At 36.2% G+C, this 22,098-nt stretch overlaps 1 protein-coding gene and 1 pseudogene across 1 annotated transcript; both read left to right on the top strand.

Annotated features, from left to right (window-relative positions):
* The first annotated feature begins 225 nt into the window (after positions 1-225).
* On the top strand, positions 226-16,155 carry LOC128997588 (procathepsin L-like; annotated as a pseudogene).
* Positions 16,156-18,981: 2,826 nt separating this feature from the next.
* On the top strand, positions 18,982-21,609 carry LOC128997589 (uncharacterized). Its single transcript, XM_054423227.1, has 2 exons — positions 18,982-21,167; positions 21,402-21,609. Exons 1-2 carry the CDS (start codon positions 18,982-18,984, stop codon positions 21,607-21,609), a joined length of 2,394 nt encoding a protein of 797 aa, XP_054279202.1.
* Positions 21,610-22,098: the final 489 nt, after the last annotated feature.

The raw sequence follows: 22,098 nt of genomic DNA on the forward strand, positions 1-22,098 counted from the left end.
CTACTGTCATCCTTCAAATACCACTAATTACCAAAAATCCCCAACAATGGAATTGAAACAAAGCATTGGAGTATACAAAATGTATTAATGCATGTGCACCTATTAAAACCCTACTTCGTTTAAACGTATGACAGATAACAAATTATGATCAGCTTCAATGATCAGCTACAATGATAAATTTTTCTCGTTATCCATCTTTATAGTGGAAAATTAAAAAAAACAATTAGTTCTTATCATTGTCAAGCTACCCTGGTTTTGATTAGCTTTTTCATTAGTCAGCTGATTTACTTTGCTTGACTATAAATTGGCTCCAATGAAAAGGCACTGTTATGGTAATTTTGTTTAACAACATAGGTAAGTTACTACTTATTTTTATTAAACACAGTTTTATCAAGGTATTTTTGATGAAATTTCTACTAGTTTTTATATTTTAGATTAATAATTGTTATAATAAATCGTCTGCACTGAATGGAACAATTTTAACTACTGGTATTATACCGAGCAAATATAATCTTAAATAAAAATTCATAAAGTGTCCAAGCCACAACATAAATGTAAACTACTTGTGTACATACTGACTTAACTAGTCAGACGTAGGACATACGGTCTAAAACAGGCCAGAATAAGTAAATAAATTTTCAAATAATAATAATCTTATACCCTATTACGAGATAAGTATGTTTGTTTGTATTTTTAGTAGTGGATAAACGAGAAAGAGAAGCCATTTTGAGCGTTTTTTGCCATGCTCCGTACATATTTTAAACCAAGCATCATTTTTAGCCCTTTAAAAAAAAATCTTGATCTTTGCTTATACATGCCTATAAATAGATGTCATACTATCGTCCAACTCCATAAACATTTCAAATCCATATCCATTCCTGTATTTATTTTCAAGCAACAGTATTAAGAGAACTCGGGCGCGCTCCCAGCCCATAGGCATGCTTCTGGTCTCCAGTGGTGACAAACTAAAAGTCTTATGAGACAATATTTCTTACTAACATTTTTATGTTCACATCCAGCTTTTTTATTTTACTTTATTTTATTTACGCATTGGTACAAATTATATAATATTTATATTGTTTTATACAGCATTTAATGCAGAATTTAAATGAATAAATTTCATCCTGTATTATTTCTAAGATAGACGAACGTGTAAGCAATAGAGGACGTGCCACTTTAAACGTCGTCACGCTGGTAGCACCAGGAGTTGTAACCTTTGTCAACGCCTACATTTTCATTATAACGTATACAGGGTGTCTATAAAAAACGTTTCAGTACTTTGGGAAATAAATCCCCATACTAAAAGGAAGAAAAAAGTTTATGGGAAGGTATGTCCGAAAATGCATATTAACCTAGATATCCGCCATTTTGTTTTTTATACAAAAATATTTTTATCTGTAAAGTTGTAAAAATAAGGCAAAAATTAAGGGTTCCTCTACTAACTTTGCCTTATTTTTACACAAAAAACGTTATATTTCAGTTATCTTTTGTCCGATCTTTTTGATCTTGGTATCGTTTGATAGGAAATTAAAAATGCTAAAAAAAAGTATTCTTGACATTTTTTCGTAGAATTAGCCGTTTTTGAGTTATTTAAGTTAGAAAAATTCAAACGGCCGCCATTTTGAAATTTACATATCGGAACAACTTTATTATTTTTTCTATTATAGGTATCGTGTATATTAACATGTATACCAAATTTCATAATCGTCGAATAAAAAACTTCACAGATAAAAATATTTTTGTATAAAAAACAAAATGGCGGATATCTGGGTTAATCTGCATTTTCGGACATACCTTCCCATAAAATTTTTTTCTTCCTTTTAGTATGGGGATTCATTTCCCAAAGTCCTGAAACGTTTTTTATGGACACCCTGTATACATATAAAAGAAACTGGGTATTTATACAGGGTGTCCCGGAACTCTCTACCAATATTTTAGGGCATTGTTCCTGGGTAAGAAACATATCTAAATATCATATTTTATTTAAATTGTCCGGAAATCCTTATTTACTCAGATAGCCACCATTTTGTTTTTTTCACTTATTATTTTTTTTTTCGGAAAATTGGTTAAACATACGAAGTTGAAACTTTGCACAAACATTTATGACAACTAGACAAAGCTACAAAAAAATTACGACGATTCTTCAAATTCATAAAACAAAATGGCGGCTGTTTAAAATTTTGTTTCTTAAATTACTCGAAAACCGTTGATTTTACAAAAGTTTTACAAGAATGACTTTTTTAAGGCAATTTTATTACAAATTGATCGACACCTTAATCTTTAAGATCGGACGAGTATTAACTGAGATATGGCAGTTTTATTGATACGTGACCGCTTTCAGCATGCGCTGCAACTAATATCCGGCGGTCACGTATCACTAAAACTGCCATATCTCAGTTAATACTCGTCCGATCTTAAAGATTAAGGTGTCGATCGATTTGTAATGAAATTGCCTTAAAAACGTTATCCTTGTAAAATCTTTGTAAAATCAACGGTTTTCGAGTAATTTAAGAAACAAAATTTTAAACAGCCGCCATTTTGTTTTATGAATTTGAAAAATCGTCATAATTTTTTTGTAGCTTTGTCTAGTTGTCATAAATGTTTGTCCAAAGTTTCAACTTCGCATGTTCCACCAATTTTCCGAAAAAATATGAATAAATGAAAAAACTAAATGGCGGCTATCTGAGTAAATAAGGACTTCCGGACAATTTAAATATGATATTTAGATATGTTTCTTACCCAGGAACAATGCCCTAAAATATTGGTAGAGAGTTCCGGGACACCCTGTATAACAATTGACACCCGTAAAACAATTTTAACTTGTTCGACTTTTAATGATGTGTTTTTGATCAAAAGTTGAAACCCACCTAGTAGGCAGGAATTTTGACTGTTTTGCCATATTTCAAGCTGATTTCCGAGTATAAGTATTAAAAAAAATAAAGCAGCGCATTAGGTTTGTTACCTTTATTTACAAACGCTGACATTATACTACAGTGCAATAGCATACTAATGAAAACTGTTTGATTTATTTGTACCTATATAAAATAATGTTAAAATTTGTTTTGATTTATTTATTTATTAATAACTCTGGTGATTAAATTTCAAAATAATGGACTTAGGAAATGTAAGAGTCAAGCAAAAAAGTATAGACCTTTAAAATTTACACGGTAACTATTTGATTTATTTACTCATGTAAAATAAAATTAAAATTGTTTTAGATTTTTTATTATTGTTTTTCATTAAAAGTTTGAACCCACAAAGTGTACCTAAATTGTAACTATTTTGTTGTATCTCAAGCAGTTTTTGAGATATAAGCATTTTAAAACAATAAAGAAGTGGATGGAGATTCTAACATTTACCAACTAACATTGATATATGTTACAATATATTGACATACAGTTGGATTTTTTTTAGCTAGAAGCAGTTAAGGTGTGGTGGAATATCTTTGAAGATGACCTATTTTGCTGTAGTGCGATCATGTGTTCATATGTGTCAAATTTTGAGGTTAAATCAAAACAATCAAACTAGCATATATTGGAATTGACAATAGTTAAATATACTTTAAACTTACTCTAGCCTACTTTTTATAAAAGTATTTGGCAATTAAGAGAATATTTACTGTGAAATAAGAGACGTGATTCCTAATTCCAAATCAACTAATGAATAAGTTGTTATTTAATTATTGTCTCCAAATTATAAGTGATGGTTGCTTTGAAAATAGTTAATTATATGAGCAAATATTGAATCGTCTTGCATGTTTTTCAATGTTAAGATTTGTTATCCTGTTTCATTGTGTGTGATCAAACGTTGGAACCCATGTAGTATGCAAAACTTTAACTTTTTTGCCACACCTCAAGCTTGTAGGTAGAATATAGAGCAAAGATAAGTCACTTTGGGTGGATTTTTCATAATAATAAAATTAGTAGACTTTTAAGCCAATTAAAAAAAGTACTGCTCACTGCCTACACATCACTATACAAATGTCCAACTCCATAAATAATTGGTTCGAAATATTGAAAAATATAAAGTGTTGTTGTATTTACTCTAAATGGCATTAAACACATGGTCACGAGAAATCTGGTAATTTAATAGTAGCAGTAAAATCGGCAATCCATCCACAATTTCTTCAATCATTGTATTTTGAGTACTGAAGTTAACATCCCCGGACTTGCTGTTGACAATTTTAAGAACATTGTTTTGTGAAAAATAGCCTCAAATGTATTATTTGGAATCTTTAACTGTGAACCAGCCACGGATAACGATTGTATCCAAAACTCTGTTGTTTACCTTATTTGCGTTACTAAGCTAGTTTACAAGACTTAAACGGTGCTATAGCCTACAGTAAGTTGTCATATCAGCTCGATTTGGTTAGGCATTTTACATACTATGCAAAAATCTGTAATTTACGTTAGCAATCCGTCAGTGGCTAACTTCAACTATGTTTACTTTTATTTAAAAACTGGCTACAACTTTTAATGATAATATTGTTGATTATTTCAATGTTACTATCCAGTCAAGATGAAGCTGTTACTGTTGTTCACCTTTGTTGCTTTGGGTTACTCCCAACACATCGGTTACTCCGATGAGGACGAGGTCCAGTGGCAACTCTTCAAGGTAAGGCATATTCATATTTTCTGACCAAAGAAAATGTTTACGGCCTCTAAAACAATAGTTCAAAAGTTTTTTCTGACAATTTCACATGTCTTTAAAATTGCAAACATTACCGGTACATCAGTTATTTCAACTTTAATTTTTTGTTTTTTTTTGTGTTTAATTTAGAGACAATAATTAGTATATAAGAAATTTTCAGTGGAGTTGTTGATGAAATATAAATTAAAGTTAATCCAAACATACTACTTTGGATACTAAATGAAGCTTCTTTAAGTAATGCCAAATGGATTTATCCAGTCAAGTTTTTTAAATTACTGAAACCCAATCTTTCAATGAAATTTTACTAAACATTTTACCATTCAATAAATTAATGTTAGTATATAAAAATATGTGAAATTATTAATAATGTTCAAATGCAGATTGAATATACAAGAAAGTATGGAGATGAGGAGGACAAAAATAGAAAGGAAATCTTCATAAGCAACCTCAATTTCATCCGTTGTCACAACAAGAAGTTCGAGCAAGGAGAAGTTACCTTTACTGTAGGAGTCAACCAGTTCGCTGACTGGGTGAGATGAAAAATGACTATATTTAAATAAAAAACTTTTTATTATATTATTTCTATGCTTTGAACGTATGGGTATGGATTGCTATAATGCGCCTATGCGGGCTGTATGATATAGTAATAGTGTAAACATCTATTCTATATATAATTCAGTTTTAAAAATCTTTGTACAACTAAATCTAGAGTTATACTGGACCGATTTTATTCATTAACGGGTTGTTGGAAAGCTTAAGTCGTGTATATTTGCAAATAATTATGAAAGTTTGTTGTTGTGTTGTTGTTGTGATTTATGGTGAAAATTTAAAAAAGCTGTCTTTTTTGGTATTTCCAAGAAGTGCATAGTATCAGTTTGTAGGAAATTTTATTCTCTTTCAGAATATCACCTTCCGCTTTGGTAGATTTTTTTTACTATTTAAAAGTTCTTTGCAAAAAAGCTAAGCAACCTCCAAATTTATAGTAATGAGAAAATATTGAGTTTGGAACATTTAATTTTGCCTCTAAAAGATCTGCAAGGTTCTCATTCAAAGATTTTGCATAACAATGAATTTACTTCATTTGGACCAAATCGAATAGTGTCTACTTCACTATTTAAAAGTCAATGGTTTGTATAAATGCCTCAGTTGATTTTAGACCAGTGATGAGATCCGCAAGTTGGGCGGATTCAGACCGTCCAAAGAAGACTGAGAAGAGAAGATACTCAGGAGTTTGAGATCGACGAGAACCTGGAACCTAACAAGACTGTAGACTGGAGGAAGAATGGAGCCGTAACCCCCGTCAAGGACCAAGGAAAGTGTGGATCTAGCTATGCCTTCAGTGCGGTAAGTGGCCCAGCCTTGGGTGTAGTGTTTTAAGCGTAGAAATTACAGATAAAATGAAAAGTTTGTGCACAGTCTGTCACAAAAAGGGGAACTGTAGGTGGGAAGGGTAGGTGTATGAAAGTAGGACTAATATATAAATATTCTATTACCAGTCAATTAAGCCTAACAGCCTATTTTAAATATATTATGTTTACAATCTATTTCAAACACAAGCTAAAGTAAAAATAAATATATATATAATCAAACAAAATCTCAAAAAGTAATTTACCCAAATTAAATTTCATATACTATTAATTGGCCTGAGTGACTAAAAGTGAACAGTGAACTTCAAGATCTAGAAGACCTGAATACATTGTTGTTGAAAAACATGTGTTAGATAACAACTGGATTTCCTTTTTTTTACCATGAACTAGCCTGGGTGAGAGTTTAAAAACTAGTTTGTATGATTTTTATATTATAATATTTTCTAGTAAAAAGTGAAAAGCTAAACCAAAATAGTCTAATTATTTCAAATAGTTTAAACAAGAAGAAATGTGGAAACTTGGAAGAAACTTGGTAATCTCCATCTTATTATTACAGACTATCCTATTTAGGTGTTGGACAATTTGAGAACATTAGCCTACTTCTGAGGTGGATCGAGTAGCCTCATAGCTGTTAAAATTTATATAGCCTAAAATCTTGATTTAAGTAAAGACTTTTGTTTTAGAACAATCTTATCCAAATTCGATATAAAATTATTTAATAAAAAAAAATCAAAGGCTATCACTTTAGTATCACAAAACAAGTCTCATAAATTAAAAGATTAGCAAGGAAATTGGAAAACAAAGAGAGTTCCTAGCACTAACCCTAAACCCTGAGGTTGCAATGGCAAATAGGCACTCTATTTATATGAATCATCGACTTATTATACTGCAAGTAAACAATTCATTTCCTATAACCAAATGTGCCATTGAGTTTGGATATTGCAAGTAAAAAATTTGTTTACATGACCTCGACGTACCATTGACTTTGACATACTGCAAGCAGGCACTTATTTATTTACCAAATGGACAAGTGGCCATTGATTTTTGAAGCTGCAAGTAGATTTCTTATTTATGTGAAGCAGGGTTACCATTGACTTTGTATACTGCAAATATGCATTATATTTATGCGAACCAAATCTTTGACATTGAGTACTGCAAGTAGTCATTTAATTCATGAAAAGGAGATGAAACATTGACTTTGGTTTCTGCAAGAACACAATTCATTTACGTGAACCAGACTTATAAATGACTTTGGATACTGCAAATAGACATTACATTTACGTGAACCAAATATACCATTGCCATTGGATAATGCAAGTATATATCTCATTTAAAAGAAACAGATGTAGCATTGACGTTAGAAAGTTATTGGGTAAATATACTAGCTCCACTCAATACTGCAAGCAGACAACTTCATTGTACACCTAGTTTAAGTAAGAAACAAGAGCAAGAAGTTACGTATTTATCGTGATAAAAATCGTGTCAATAACCTCCCAAACAATATAACCTTTTAAGTCCATCCTCCACAATTAAAAATATAAGGGCCTACCTTTTAACTAAATTTCTTACTTTTATAAATTCTGGCGTAATACATTCTACCTGTTCCAGACTGGCAGTTTGGAAGGACAGAACTACATAAAGACCAAAAAGCTGGTGTCTTTGAGTGAGCAGCAACTTGTTGACTGCTCCGTCATTTGGTACGGTGGTGAAGGATGTGATGGAGGGAATATTTATGGCACATTCGAGTACATTATGAGAACGGGGGGAATCGAATATGAGGCTTCTTACCCTTACGAGGCTCAGGTAAGCTGATATAGGACGTAGATGTTTGGTGGGTGGAGTAATAGTAAAATGGTCTCCTAGATAGTTTTTTGTTCCTCCTTGACATCCTAGGACACAAGTACTTTGCTTAAGTCTTTTTTATATTTAAATTTAGGCTATGTGACCCAAGCGCCACAGGCTTCATGGTGTGACGCACGAGCCTGCCATTTACCGGTTGTTTTTTTTTTTTTTTTTTTGAGCTTACCTTTTCAATGCTTAACGGTCTCCTCACGGGTCATTCCGTCGTCGTCGCCAAACCTTGAGCATGCTTTGAAGCTGACCACCTGTCCTAAAAACTTCACATTTAAACACTGATGGATTTGAAACTTAAAAGATCTTATTAAATAAATCTGGTAATCGAACTGAGACTAGAACGCTTTTCTGTCAAGTTGGATTCCTTAAGAAACATGATTTTAAGACATGAATAAAAATGCTTGATTCCGTTAAGCGGTACCAAACATATTCCTTAAATTACATTTTTCCAGTGGCATTGCGAAAGCCAGTAGGCTTCCCCCTTGATACCCTCGCATTTTAATATGTTACTAATGTGTTTATATTACAGGTAAAATAAACAAAATTCGTACATTCATAAATTTTCACCTGTGAAATACTAATAATAAAATGAAGATCCGACGAGTCCCCGAAATGTTGGGCGTTCTAACCCACTTTTTGTTCAATAGGAGGATAATTCCTAAATCATTTTGTTTTTTCGTTTAAGGTCAAGTGAGTGGTTTTCGATGATTTTAGTTACAGTATTTTAAACCATTTGGCCTAGTTTCAAGTGTATTAAACCACTCTATGCAGGGTGTTGATTAAATGTTATTAATTTTTCACGATATTTAAACATTTATTCGTAATATATAAAATTTGATATCTCAATGCTCTACATAAAAGAGGATTATTGAAAATAACTGAACATTTTTCTACCACTAGACTACCAACCCGAGGGATTGCGTGCTTGGATACCGCAGCTACTAATTTTAATACCTGGGAGTATACGGTGGAAGTTGCCAACGTGGAGATGCGGAATACTATCCCCCGGAAAACTACCCCCCCAGGTGAAACGTGATGTCACAAAATCTGCTAACTAACCAATATGGAAGCCTTGTCCATGACTGGAACACTACCCCCCCCCCCCCTAGAAGAATCATGCTATGTAATTTTAATTATAATTCGAGTAATTCCGTTGGATAACAGAAAAGGCGAGTGGTGAAAATAAAACAAATTTTCGAAATGTTACAGCAAGTTTGGTTGGTTAGGTTAGGTTAGATTAGATCTGTTTGACAACTAAATTTGAGTGTCCGTGACTGGAAAACTGTCCCACCCCCGGTCTCCAACGACAATATGACGTAGGAACCTGCTTGGGGGGGTAGTTTTCCGGGGGGGCAGTCTTCCGGCGACCCGCCCACTGGTGGCTCACCATGATGGAGCAGTGGTCCTGAACGTGAAGACAACAGAAAGGGTGATTAGGCCTAAAAATAATTTATTAGATAACTATGTCATAGAGAGAAGACCTGTAAATAGAGATAATTTTGCTTTGTTGCGTAGGATGCTAAGTACTGCTAGTTTTAATGTTCCTAGTCATTCTCCAAAGCCTGGATTGGAGTTCTGTTTTTCCAACTAAAATTCTTAAGCACAATCCAAGGTTGGTCGGTAACAACTCCTATAGAGGGAAAATAAAAAATTTTATACTCCAGAACTTAGCTAAGATGTGTGCTCTTGCTCTTCTACTGCATGACCATTACAAAAGCGCTATTGAACCCCACCTGAAAGGTAAATTCTTTGATCTCTTTAAAAAGGCAAAGAGAGACTATGGTAAAAATGTTGCAGAGACAAAGAAGGCAAGGAATGTAGAGAGAATAAAAAACGCACCAAATACATGCAAGGCAGCATGGGAGATAATAAATGAGCATAGAAACTCCAGACCTAGTCCTGTGGTTCATAGAACACCAGATGACTTCAAATACCTTCTTTGTCCAGGTTGCTGAAAACAATGTTTCAGGCTTGCCAGCTGTGCAAACAAACACACCACATATCCGGATGGATAGAGATCCAACCTTAGAACTTCTAGCTGGTCGGAGGTGAGTACTCAGGAAATTTGAAGTATTGTACACAATTTCAAAAATTCCAGAAGCCAAGATGTTCATGGTATGTCCTGTGAGATCCTAAAAGCTATTGTGGATATACCAGTAGATCCAATCACTAAGCTAGTTAACGCTTGCCTTGCTAATGGAGTTTTTCCCGATTGCCTTAAAACAGCTAGAACAGTTCATATCTTTAAGAAGGGTGACCCTAAAAATTTGGCAAACTACCGGCCTATATCAATCCTCCCTACCTTCTCTAAGATATTTGAAACTGTTATGAAAAGGCCACTTGTAAAATGGCTCGAGACAAACACCCTTTTGAGCAACGCACAACATGGTTTCAGAAGAGGGCGCTCCACCACTTCGGCTCCAATCAACCTAGCGAACATAATCACAGACGTTTTTGAAAGCAATGAGTCTGTTCACCTGAATCTGTGTGACCTCAGCAAAGCGTTTGACATTGTGTCACATAGCATACTTTTGGACAAGCTGAGACTCTACGGAATTGGAGGGAGTGCTCTTGATACCCTATCGAGCTATCTGCAGGGGAGAGCACAGATCGTCTCATTGTATGGGGCATCTTCTAGTATGAGGAGTGTTAAACATGGTGTCCCCCAAGGGTCTATTTTAGGCCCACTTCTCTTCAGCATCATGATAAATGATCTGTGGCTCAATGGTCGAACACTTTTGTTCGCGGACGATACAACCCGTATTTCCACAGGACGAGACATAACTCAGCTTAAACTTGAGGCCGATCACCTGCTATACCAGGCTAAGGACTGGTTTAATGCTAACCAGCTTAAAATTAATGAGGAGAAAACTCAATCTCTGATATGCAGCCTAAAAACTGTGGAGGAGGAAGAACCTGTAAAACTGCTCGGCTTTTGGATAGACTCCAAATGTAACTGGAATTCCCATATTGAAAAGGTGTGTGTGAAACTTTCCCGTGTGGTTTATCTTCTGAGAAAACTGAGATCAGAAATCACTCTACCTTATCTGATGACTGTTTACAATGCCCTCTTTCACAGTCATATTACATATGGCTTGGTCCTGTGGGGTCACTGTTTAGCTGCGCAACAGGTCCAATTACTGCAAAAGATGGCACTTCGGGTGATTTGCGGGATACTACGACCACTGTCGCCCCATTTTTGAAGAACGGCAAGTACTAACTGTGTTCAGCCAGTATTTGTACAACATCCTTGGTCTCCTGAAGGAAGAGGAAACTGACTTTGACAGAAGGAGTGACCAGTATACTTATGGGACACGGAATGCAGTAGACTTTGATATGCCCCGATGCCGTCCAAGCAGAGCTCTGAAATGCTACCCACGGTATGCTATCAGGAATTTTAACACGCTTCCTAAAACTTTTAGAGACTAGAGCCAAAAAGACCCTCCTCAAAGCACTAGTGAAAAGGCCATTGTACTCGTTGGCCGAGCTTGAAGAGCCACTCTTTCCATCCTGATTTTGACATATAACTAGATCTAATTAATCCAAACCACCATGCCACAATTTTTCTGTAGTGTTTGTAAATATTAGTTTTTGTATAAATTGTATATACTAAATAAATTGACGCAATCTATCCGATAATGTCGGTCAAAGATGAAGACATAAAGTATCAAGTAAGTAAGTAACACACCACTATTTACAACTTTGTTATCGTTGATTTCGTACCTTTCTTACACGACAAAACGAGACACGATATTTTCTTACCTTGTACCTTGGTGTATGCTCTTGTAGCATAAAAATATCATTTAATTGATGTCTAACTGTATAAGATTTGCGTTTTCTGCCTATGTTCCACATCTTATTTATTTATTTGTTGCCAAACGGATTTCACCAATTGACAATGAGAATTACAATATAGTGAGTCACTCATCATGACTAAATACTAAAACTAAGTAACGATTCCAAACTGATGAACAATACAATAAGGGTACATGCAAAATCTAAGACAGTGAAAAAAACTACTTATACCTAGGAGTTACAAAACATAAATAATACAAGACATACGGTAATTGAATAAATTGTAAAAGTTTAAGTCTAAGAAATACGTACATAACAGAGACAAGTGAGACTAACCTAGGGAAATATACCAATACCTTTAGGGCCTAGTAGTGACATTGGGGGGGGGGGGGTGGAAGTCTAAATTCAGTACATTACAATTACGTCAATGACCTTGAGCTCTGCTAGTAAGATGCCGTGGTATGGTGGCGTGTCGGGGAGAAGTGTAAAGGTTTTAATTATTGATCATGCTTACTCATTCGCTCTTACCCACAAACAAACTTATTTCAAGCCTAAAATGAAGAATGAAGATCTAATTTCTATATTTGTTTGGAAAACGTTAGTCTTAGAGGCAAGTCTAGACTGTTCCTTTGCCTGCGCGGTCCATTTCACAGGTAACTGTCTTCACTACTTTTTTTTAGTAAGCATATGTGTCAATTATGTATCTTGTGCAATGCAAAATCAAGATGACGTTGTTCAAAATAAGATACAAGTTTGGACTTCCTTGTGGTGCCAAAATAGTCGCCTACAGAGCAACTGAAGAATCAACTATTTTTTATAAAACTAGTTTTATTAACGATTGCAGACAGTTTTATAGGTATAATTGATTCAAGGGAACCCAAAATCTATTGGAAATCATAAATTAATATGATTTGAATCTTTTGCCTCCTACAAATGAAACACCACATATCATAGTTAAATATCATAGTTTTTGAGGGTGAAACTGAAAATGTATGCTATATTTTAGTTTTGCATTCATAGTAGAACATTATAGACTTTAAGTATACCAACAGAAAAAAAATGTTTAGAGTTTTAAAGTTCATTTTAAAACAAAATGTCAGTTCGGCCTCCCAGTTAACTGAGAATTCCAAGAAGTAGAAACATATTAAATAAATAATAAATGAAGTGAAATATAACACATTGCGTTTTTAAAAATCATTACACAAACTTCAATTAGGCCCATGCCAATACATTTTCAATCATACTAGGGATTTTACTAAAATTGATATTGTATGTTGAAATAGGTTTATTATTAATAAAGTTGCGAATACTTAAGTTTCTACAAAACAAAACATTGAATAGTCAAAATACATTTATATTTAAAGTAACAGATATATTGACCAAATTGTAAAACGATAGTATAGTATCAAACGATATAACAATTTTTACAGTATCACGGTTACAACTTTTAAACTACTCTTGTTATGACTCAAAGTTAACCTCTTAAGGACCTTTCATTTTATGCTTTTGTTAGTGGGGACTGGTCAAAACAACACGGTATGTTTTGCAAATATGATTGTGAGATGATATTTAATCTGAACTAGTTCATACATGTTGATTATAATATGTATTTTAATTGAAGTACTTTTATTGATTCAGTTATATGTTTAGATCATATAACATTTGAACATGGATTGAAACATAAAATGTCTTTGGAATACTCTGAGAGTGAGAAGCAAAACATAACTTTCAGCAATGATGCATCGAAATCTGCCTTTACTGTGTGATTCAGATATGTAATTGTAAAATATTCTGTCAACATGACTAGACTGTTAATAAAATATAAGTATCAGCACGAAATAGTTTGTGAGTTAAAAAATTGCAGCATAGGGCAATTTATATATATATATATTTTTTATAGTGTTCTAACCTAAAACATTGTTATTGTTTCAATTTAAAAAGGCAATTGATACAAAGTAACTACGTTACCAATTTATGTTTGTAAAAATATAAATTTTCAATTGTGGCATAATATCTATTTAAACAATTTTTTACCACACAAACTATTTGTAATGTAAAACATCTTTCACCAATCGGAGCAAAAGTATATTATTTATGGTACTTTTAATGAAAATTTTATAGTACGTGGCTTATTTTTTTATTATTAGTTTATTAGTTGCTTGTTGCACTGTTCTACACACTGCTCATCACCTTTAAACTCTCATCACCTTTAATTTGCGGATGACGTGAAATCATACGCTTGTGTTATTGTCCCAAGACTGCAACTTGCTTCAGCATGATCCTCTCCCCGTAGAGGACTGGTGTATTTATTATGGAATGAAGCTCAACATCGAAAAATGTACCATTGTAACCTTTTACAGGAAGACATATCCAGTCCTATTGACTATCAGCTCAATGGTACGACGTTAAGACAATTAATGAGGTGCAGGACTTTGGTGTCATTGTGTCTTCATCCCTCTCCTCTAAGTCGCCCGTCTACATGGCCTGCTCCAAGGTGAACAGGAGCCTGGGATTAACTTTTCGCGTGTCAAGATACCTCCACCAGCCTGAAGCATTACGATCACTCTGTATTGTCTTTGTTATTTATCATCTTGAATATTGCTCTGTGGACTGGTCACCTCATCAGAAATACCTATCTGACCAACTAAACAGGACCCAAACTCGATTTCTTAGGCTTGTATGTACCCGCATGGATAATGGTTACTTGGTGGTCCCTGTTTTAGATCTTCACCTGCCGCCTCTAGAGGTCAGGAGAGCTGTACATGATGTTGTATTTATCTTCAAAATCTTGAATGGCCACATTGACTGCCCCAGCCTCCTGAAGCAAATCAACTTTCATGTGCCTATGAACAAAAGATTGAGAGAGGTGTTTGCCATACTTCACCACGGTAGATTGTATGATCTGAGTAGTACAATGGTCCATGTCCAACGCCAGGCTAACCTGCTTCCACCCGATGTCGACATGTTTTGGACCACCATCCCCATTATAAAGAGGAAGATGCTGTTGGCCTACCTTAGTACTCTACATTCCTGATCCTGCGGAACACGCTTCTGGCGAAGCTAATGATAAGCAATTTCATGAATGTTCTCATTGTTATTTTTGTTAATTTTGTTTTGATTATTGTACCTCAACTCTAGTCCTTGCTTGTCATCATACTATTTATATCTAGTCATGTCTGTTGTATATATACACATATTATTAATATTTTAGTAGTATTAGTCAGCACGTTTTTAAGCTAGTCTCACTTTAAGACGCCTCAGACGCAATTTTGATGTTTTGTTATTACCTTGTAAAAAATTGATTTTCCGTCAAAAAATAAATAAATAAAACGAAAAAGCAAATCGGTCCGGATTCCCGGTCTTACTATGAGAACTACCGGGTAATAGCGTATTGCCTATATAGGGCATTTACTAAAACTGAATGTCGGACATTTGTTAACCTGATAATTTAGCTCCCGGTCGGAAATAACTTTTGTGTTTTAACACTATGTATAGCATAGGAGATTGGACATCAGTTATACTAATCTAGCTTTCCCTTTACAGAAAGGCATGTGCCGACGAAATTTTTCTGAAAAAGTAGTAAATTTCTCTAAGTACGTGACTCTAAGTAATGTGACTATAGGAAGTGAAAAGGCTTTGCAACAGGCTGTAGCTAAGATTGGACCAATTTCTGCCCTCATCGACACGAGGCACCTGACCTTCCTGCTGTACAAGAGCGGTAACGTAAATCATAACTATACATAATCAATATTCCTTAATTTGTACATCATATGTTATGCCACTCTTATAGACCATTCGTTTCTTACTCAGTACTTTTCTAAAATATAGCAGTGACAATTGTGCTAATACTATAAATATTGAATACAATAAACGTAAAGTGAAGTGTCATTTCCAATGATGAACCCAAGGAAAATCTTAAAGTTATCCATTACTTGCGTTTTGCGTACCAGCCAATCGTTCGAGGAAAGATGCAGACAGTGATCAACAGCCTCTAAAGACTGGCCAATGGTTTAAATCCAATGGTCAGTCCCAGGTGGAAAAAGGGTCAGAAGACAGCTAAGTTTTATGGTTTTATCATACAGACTGCAGCAGTGGCTCGAGAATTTGCATCTTGAAGACAACAATATCAGCTGGTTCCTTCATAACTTCTAGTTTCATTGCAAAATCTAATGTGTAATCTTGTGGTTCCAGGAGTGTACATGGAGCCTGCTTGCTCCAGCCAGAAACTAGACCACTACGTGTTGGTTATCGGGTACGGAACTACCAGGAAGGGAGAAGACTTCTGGTTGGTGAAGAATTCCTGGGGAACCTCCTGGGGAATGAAGGGATATATCATGATGGCCAGGAACCACGACAATATGTGCGGTATTGCCTCCGATGCAGGCTACCCCAAACTCTAGGCCATCACTTTATGCCCAATGGCCAGCTCAAAGTCTTTGCTTTGTTATAATGTATTTAAACATAACTATATAATTGGTGTAAATACCTGCATTTATGTTATAACTGTGTTTTTTTTGTTTTGAGGTATCTAGAGGCAAAAAAACCATCGGTTTAAATGTGTATATATATACAAGTATATAGAAAGAAATATACAGTGGAACCTCGATAACAAGATCCTCAATAATAAGTCACCCTTGATAACAAGTGTCATTTTCTAATCCCCTTGAATTTATTTTACCTCTAATCACATGTAATTAAAACGTTGGGAAAATAACCCTTTTTCTCATACTGTGATAAGATTCGGAATATTACAAAAAACCTTATTCTCATAAATCTTCCATGGGCATAAAAACTGGCAAAGGTCTGCACGCTTCTTTACCATCAAATAAATTTAAATTCAGTTTAATTTAGCATTCGATTTAAACTCTGCGAACCCCGAATGAACCTATGTTAGTAGGATACGCTGTACTTCAGGCCACCAATCAGAGAGCAGCATTTCATCCCCACCCCTCCCCCTAAGCCACGCCCCCTTTTGTCCCACGTGGTCGCTCTCTGGTGTCCCACGTGGTCTAACCTCACTTTTGTTTTCGCGCCAAACGAAAAAAATCACCTTCCCGCCAAGTAACATAACCTAACTTTTGCACCGAACGAAAAAAAACACTCTCCTTCCCGCCAAGTAACATAACCTTACTTTTATTTTCGCGCCAAACGAAAAAACCTGACTTCTTCTTCACCAATTCCCGCCAAACGAAAAAAGAACCTTACCTTCCCGCCAAGTGACATAACCTCACTTTCGCGCCAAACGAAAAAAATCACCTTCCCGCCAAGTAACATAACCTCACTTTTGTACCAAATGAAAAAATCACCTTCCCGCCAAGTGACTTTTGCGCCAAATGAAAAAAACCTCACCTTCCCGCCAAGTGACGTAACCTTATTTTTATTTCCGAGCCAAACAACGTAACCTTACCTTCCCGCCAAGCTTCACTTTACGTATTGCGTAGGTTCCCGCCAACTGATATAACCTCTGTAATGATTAACTCTTGCCAAATGAAATAGCCTCCACTGAGTTATGTGTCCTGAATAATTACACAGATTGTTTGATTTAAAATATGTTTTAATGCCACTATATCTACGATTTATATTTACATATGTTTAAAAATATTTACAAATACTATAAATCTTCTTCTTCTTCTTCATCGTCACGGTTCTGTAACAAAACAAGGAAGTGTTAAAGGTGTGTATCCTGGTTGCTGATTGGTTGTAATAAGCTTGTACCTGATTGGTTATAAATAGGTGATCTGTTGTGTGATTGGCCAATTTTTGCTATTTAAACTTTTCAGTACTTATTTTCTTTCACTTTGCTCTTGGCAATTGAACGTGTTGGACGTGTGTTCTTGTGTTTGATGTTTTGAGGTTATGTTTGCAAGTTATTTCTAGTGTTAAATGTTAGTTTGATTATTTACGGTACATCAGTGGTAAGTGAACTTTGTTTCTTTATTGTAACGTATTGCGCAATCGGTGTGCTATATTTAGCTTTGTGTGCGCGCAGCTTTGTCCCCACCACATCTTGTGTCTCAGTGTTGTTGTGTGCAATCGGTGTGCTATATTTAGCTGTGTGCGCGCGCAGACTGTGCCCCCCTCTAGATCTTGTGTCTCCGCGTATCTTGTACTTTGCTCTAGGCATTTGACGACGATGGATGTTAGTATGGCCGATAACGTATCTGATGAAGTAGTTGAACCCGTAAAAGTAGTTGAGCCTGTTAATTTAATAAGTACTGATCAAACTTATGTAAATAAATTTAGATTGTATGGGAGTAAAACTGTATTTAAATTCACCAATCCGCCTCCAGAAACTAATGAGATTGATTGGTTGAGACAGGGGTTTGCACAAATTGTAAATAGTATGAAAGAACAAGCTTTTGAAAATGATCAACTTGGATTTACCTTGGAGAGTCTCAACTTGAAATCAAAAGCACCCGGCTATGTAAATTTTCGTCCGGCTACTGAAATTGATGAAAACGTGTTGTGGCAAATCTTTGGTGGTATTGTGCAATCAAACTCTGAATCCATAAAATCTACCGACACCTTTAAAGTGGAATGCACTAGAATTAACCTTCCTGTAGGTTCTGGAAGGGTAAGACCAGGGTTTTACAATACGTTTGATGAGGAATGCAAGGCAAGACGGGGAATTGTTGTTATAAATAATAAAGATAAATTGTGTCTTCCCCGTGCAATTGTAGTGGCTATGGCCAATGTAACTAAAGATCCTGACTATAATGCAGTTAGAAAGGATAGGGCAAATAGGCAAACAGTTAGGGCTCAGGAACTTGTGCGTCGAGCTAGGGTTGAAATGCCAGAGGGTGGAGCTGGGATCCCGGAACTTGAAAAATTTCAGGGGTTTTTAACAAACTACAAAATTGTCGTGTACAACTATGATAGCAAAGGTCGCGATGTCTACTTTGAGGGAAATTTAGAAAATGCAAAATTCACACTAAATTTACTGTTTCACGATGGTCACTACAATGTGATTAATAGTTTGACTGCTGCTTTTGTTTGTACATATTTTTGTGAAGCATGCCATGTACCCTATGATCACAAAGGAGCCCACCGCTGCTCAAACATCTGCTCACATTGTCAGACCATTTCACCTCCTTGTGTAGAGGAAAATGGTGGTGTTCTGTGCCCTAAATGTAACATGACTTATAAAAATCAGGGATGTTTTATCGCGCATGAAGCTGACAAGTGTAAAAATGTAAAGAAATGTCTCGATTGTGGGAAACTGGTTTGGATTAGAGAACGGTCCAAGCCTCACAAATGTGGCGAAGTATATTGTAAACCGTGTGGTTCTTTTGAAGACCCTAATCACAAATGTTATATGAAGCCTGACACGAGAAAGCCAAAGTCAAAAGATTTTCTGTTTATTTTCTTTGACTTGGAAACCCGTCAAGATGAGTCCCTGCCCTCAGATCCCGAGTCTAAATTGCATCAAGTAAACTTGTGTGTGTCACAACAGTTTTGCTATCAGTGTATTGAGGCTAAATTTTGTATGGCTTGTAAAAATCGAACAAGAGTCTTTAAATCTGAACCGGTCACTCAGTTCATGGACTATGTGATGCAGGTCCGTAAAAATTTCAAAGATGTCTGTGTAATTGCACACAATGGGCAGGGCTTTGACTTCCAATTTTTGCTCAAGTATGTGCTAGAAGATACAAAGTTCACCCCGAAACTTGTAATGCGGGGAACTAAGGTAATTTTGATGGAAATTGACAATGTGAGGTTTGTTGATTCACTTAGTTATTTTCCCATGCCTCTTGCTGCACTACCTAAAGCATTTGACCTGCCTCCAGAAAAGAAGAAAGGCTATTTTCCCCACCTTTTCAACACCCTTGAGAATCAAAATTATGTGGGCCCTATGCCAGCAAAGGAGTTTTACTGTCCAGAATCTATGTTTGAAAAATCACACAAAGATTTTGAAAACTGGTATAATGATCAGGTTGCAAACCGCGTTACATTTGACTTTAAAAAAGAAATCCTCGAGTACTGTATCTCGGATGTTGATATCCTAGCCCAAGCTTGTTTAAAGTTCCGTTCAATTTTCCTGGAAGAGTGTAATGTGGACCCGTTTCTCGAGGCTGTAACCATTGCCAGTGCTTGTAACCTGGCCTTCCGTCGGAACTTTTTGAAGAAAAATACTATCGGCATCGTTCCTAAAAACGGTTATAGGCTTACAGACGCTCAATCGGCAATCGCGTTACAGTGGCTATCGTGGGAAGAGGAGAAACGTGGAGTTAGAATTGAACACGCTGGCCGTGGAAAAGAAGTTAAGATCAATGGAATGAAAGTTGATGGGTATGATGGTCAAAATATTTACGAATTTCAAGGCTGCTACTTCCATGGCTGCCCCAAATGCTTTCCCTACGACCGTGAACTTGCTTTGAAAGAGGATCCCTCTGACTCACTTCACTTGCGATATGAACGGACTAAAACTAAAATAGCAAAGTTGGGCGATAACGTCGTACAAATGTGGGAATGTGAATTTAGAAAGTTAAAAAAGACGGAAAACCTGAAACACCTAGAAAAGTTGCCGATCCTCAACAATTTACCTCTGAACCCGAGGCAAGCATTTTTTGGGGGCCGAACCGGTAATGCTAAAACCTATCACAAATGCGCTGAAGGGGAAACCATTGAATACGTGGATGTATGCTCTCTCTATCCCTGGGTATGTAAATATGGCAAGTACCCTGTAGGCCATCCAACGATCTATGTAGGTGATAGAGAGTGTAGGCAGAGAGGTCTTAATGTCGAAGGCCTATTGAAGTGTAAAGTACTCCCACCACGCGATCTTTACCATCCTGTGCTCCCGGCCAAAATGAATGACAAGTTAATGTTTGTTTTGTGCGCGACTTGTGGAGATGGTCAGATTCAAAGTGATTGCGACCACGAAAGTGGTGACAGAGCACTTATTGGGACCTGGACCATGGACGAAGTTCGTAAAGCCGTAGAAAAGGGTTATGTTGTACTCGACATGTATGAACTTTGGGAGTATAAGGTAGCCACATATGAAAATGGGGGATTGTTTACTGACTTTATAAATAAATTTTTAAAAATGAAACAGGAAGCATCCGGGTTCCCGGGTTGGTGTGAAACAGACGAGGACAAAAACAAGTACATTGACGACTATTTTAAAAAAGAGGGTGTCCAGCTGGAAAAAGACAAAATTGTAAAGAATGGTGGCTTGAGGTCATTAGCTAAACTGATGTTGAACTCGTTTTGGGGAAAATTTGGACAGCGTGAAAATCAGACCAAAGCTACGATTGTCAGGGACCCAAAAACACTTTTCAAAATGTTAACTAGCCCTGAAATTGATGTAAATAGAGTACAGATTGTCAATGACGAGGTTGTTGTTGTCAGCTGGGAGTACATTGATGAGGTTGGTGAGCCATTGCAAAATGTTAATGTTGTGGTGGCAGCTTACACTACTGCCCAAGCGAGATTGAAGCTCTATGAGCATCTAGATGCCTTGGGTGGTCAAGTGTTGTATTATGATACTGATTCTGTATTGTATGTATACAAGGGCGGTTTGTATAGAGTTCCCACGGGAGATTATCTAGGGGAAATGACCGATGAGTTGGCCGAGTATGGACCAGGTTCATATATAACAGAGTTTGTATCTGGAGGACCAAAAACCTATGCATACCTCGTGTGGTCAACAAACAAACAAAAATTGATTCCCGTTTGTAAAGTAAAAGGGCTTACATTAAACATGAAAACTTCTAAAAAGATTGGATTTGACAGTTTGAAAGAGATGGTCCTTGGTGATGCTGCACAAACAATGGACATTGAGGAAAATAGAATCAGACGAACAAAGGATAGGAATATAGTTACAATCAGTGAGGTCAAACAGTTTAAAATTACTGGACCAAAAAGGAAACATGGTAGCAATTATGATACACTTCCATATGGGTTTAAAATTCAAAAAACTCACCAAAATCTCAACTCCTGAATCACTACTACCACTGTCACTCCACTCCCCCCAGTCCCCAATATCCACCTCGTTCCACCCGTTCCACCCTCCTGGTCCCCAATTGACCCCAAATTCCGAGTCTGTGTCTGAATCGTTGTCTTCTTCAATCAAATTTAAAAATTCACATATCCTGCGATATAAATAATGTTGAACAAAATCACTAACGATCAGCATCAGAGAGATCATGTTGGACACTGAACACATGTTGCACATGCTGCACATGTGTTGCGCTCCCCTCTCCACTATCACTACATACCTTTATGGTGGCATATTCTGTGTTTCTCGGTGGTAACGGTGGTGGCCTGAGATCCAAGGGTCGAAGTTCTTCGTAGATTGGCTCCACCGGCCTAAGAAATACCACCCTTGTCTTGACGATAAACGGTGACGGCTCGTCGCGCTTGATGGAGAATATCCAGCCGAAACACGATGCGAAACACATGGTGGCTGAGATCCAACTGGAGTGGGGCT

This window comes from Macrosteles quadrilineatus, unplaced genomic scaffold, assembly GCF_028750875.1.
Source record: "Macrosteles quadrilineatus isolate MER2022 unplaced genomic scaffold, UCM_ALF_1.0 Scaffold_6__1_contigs__length_79288215, whole genome shotgun sequence".
Taxonomy (NCBI): domain Eukaryota; kingdom Metazoa; phylum Arthropoda; class Insecta; order Hemiptera; family Cicadellidae; genus Macrosteles; species Macrosteles quadrilineatus.

What these genes read in the sequence shown, in the direction of transcription:
- LOC128997589 (XM_054423227.1), top strand. Translation starts at nt 18,982, where the DNA reads ATGAAGCCTGACACGAGAAAGCCAAAGTCAAAAGATTTTCTGTTTATT. An exon ending in TATGATACTGATTCTGTATT is followed by an intron (nt 21,168 to 21,401) that starts GTATGTATACAA and finishes TGGATTTGACAG; the next exon opens with TTTGAAAGAGATGGTCCTTG.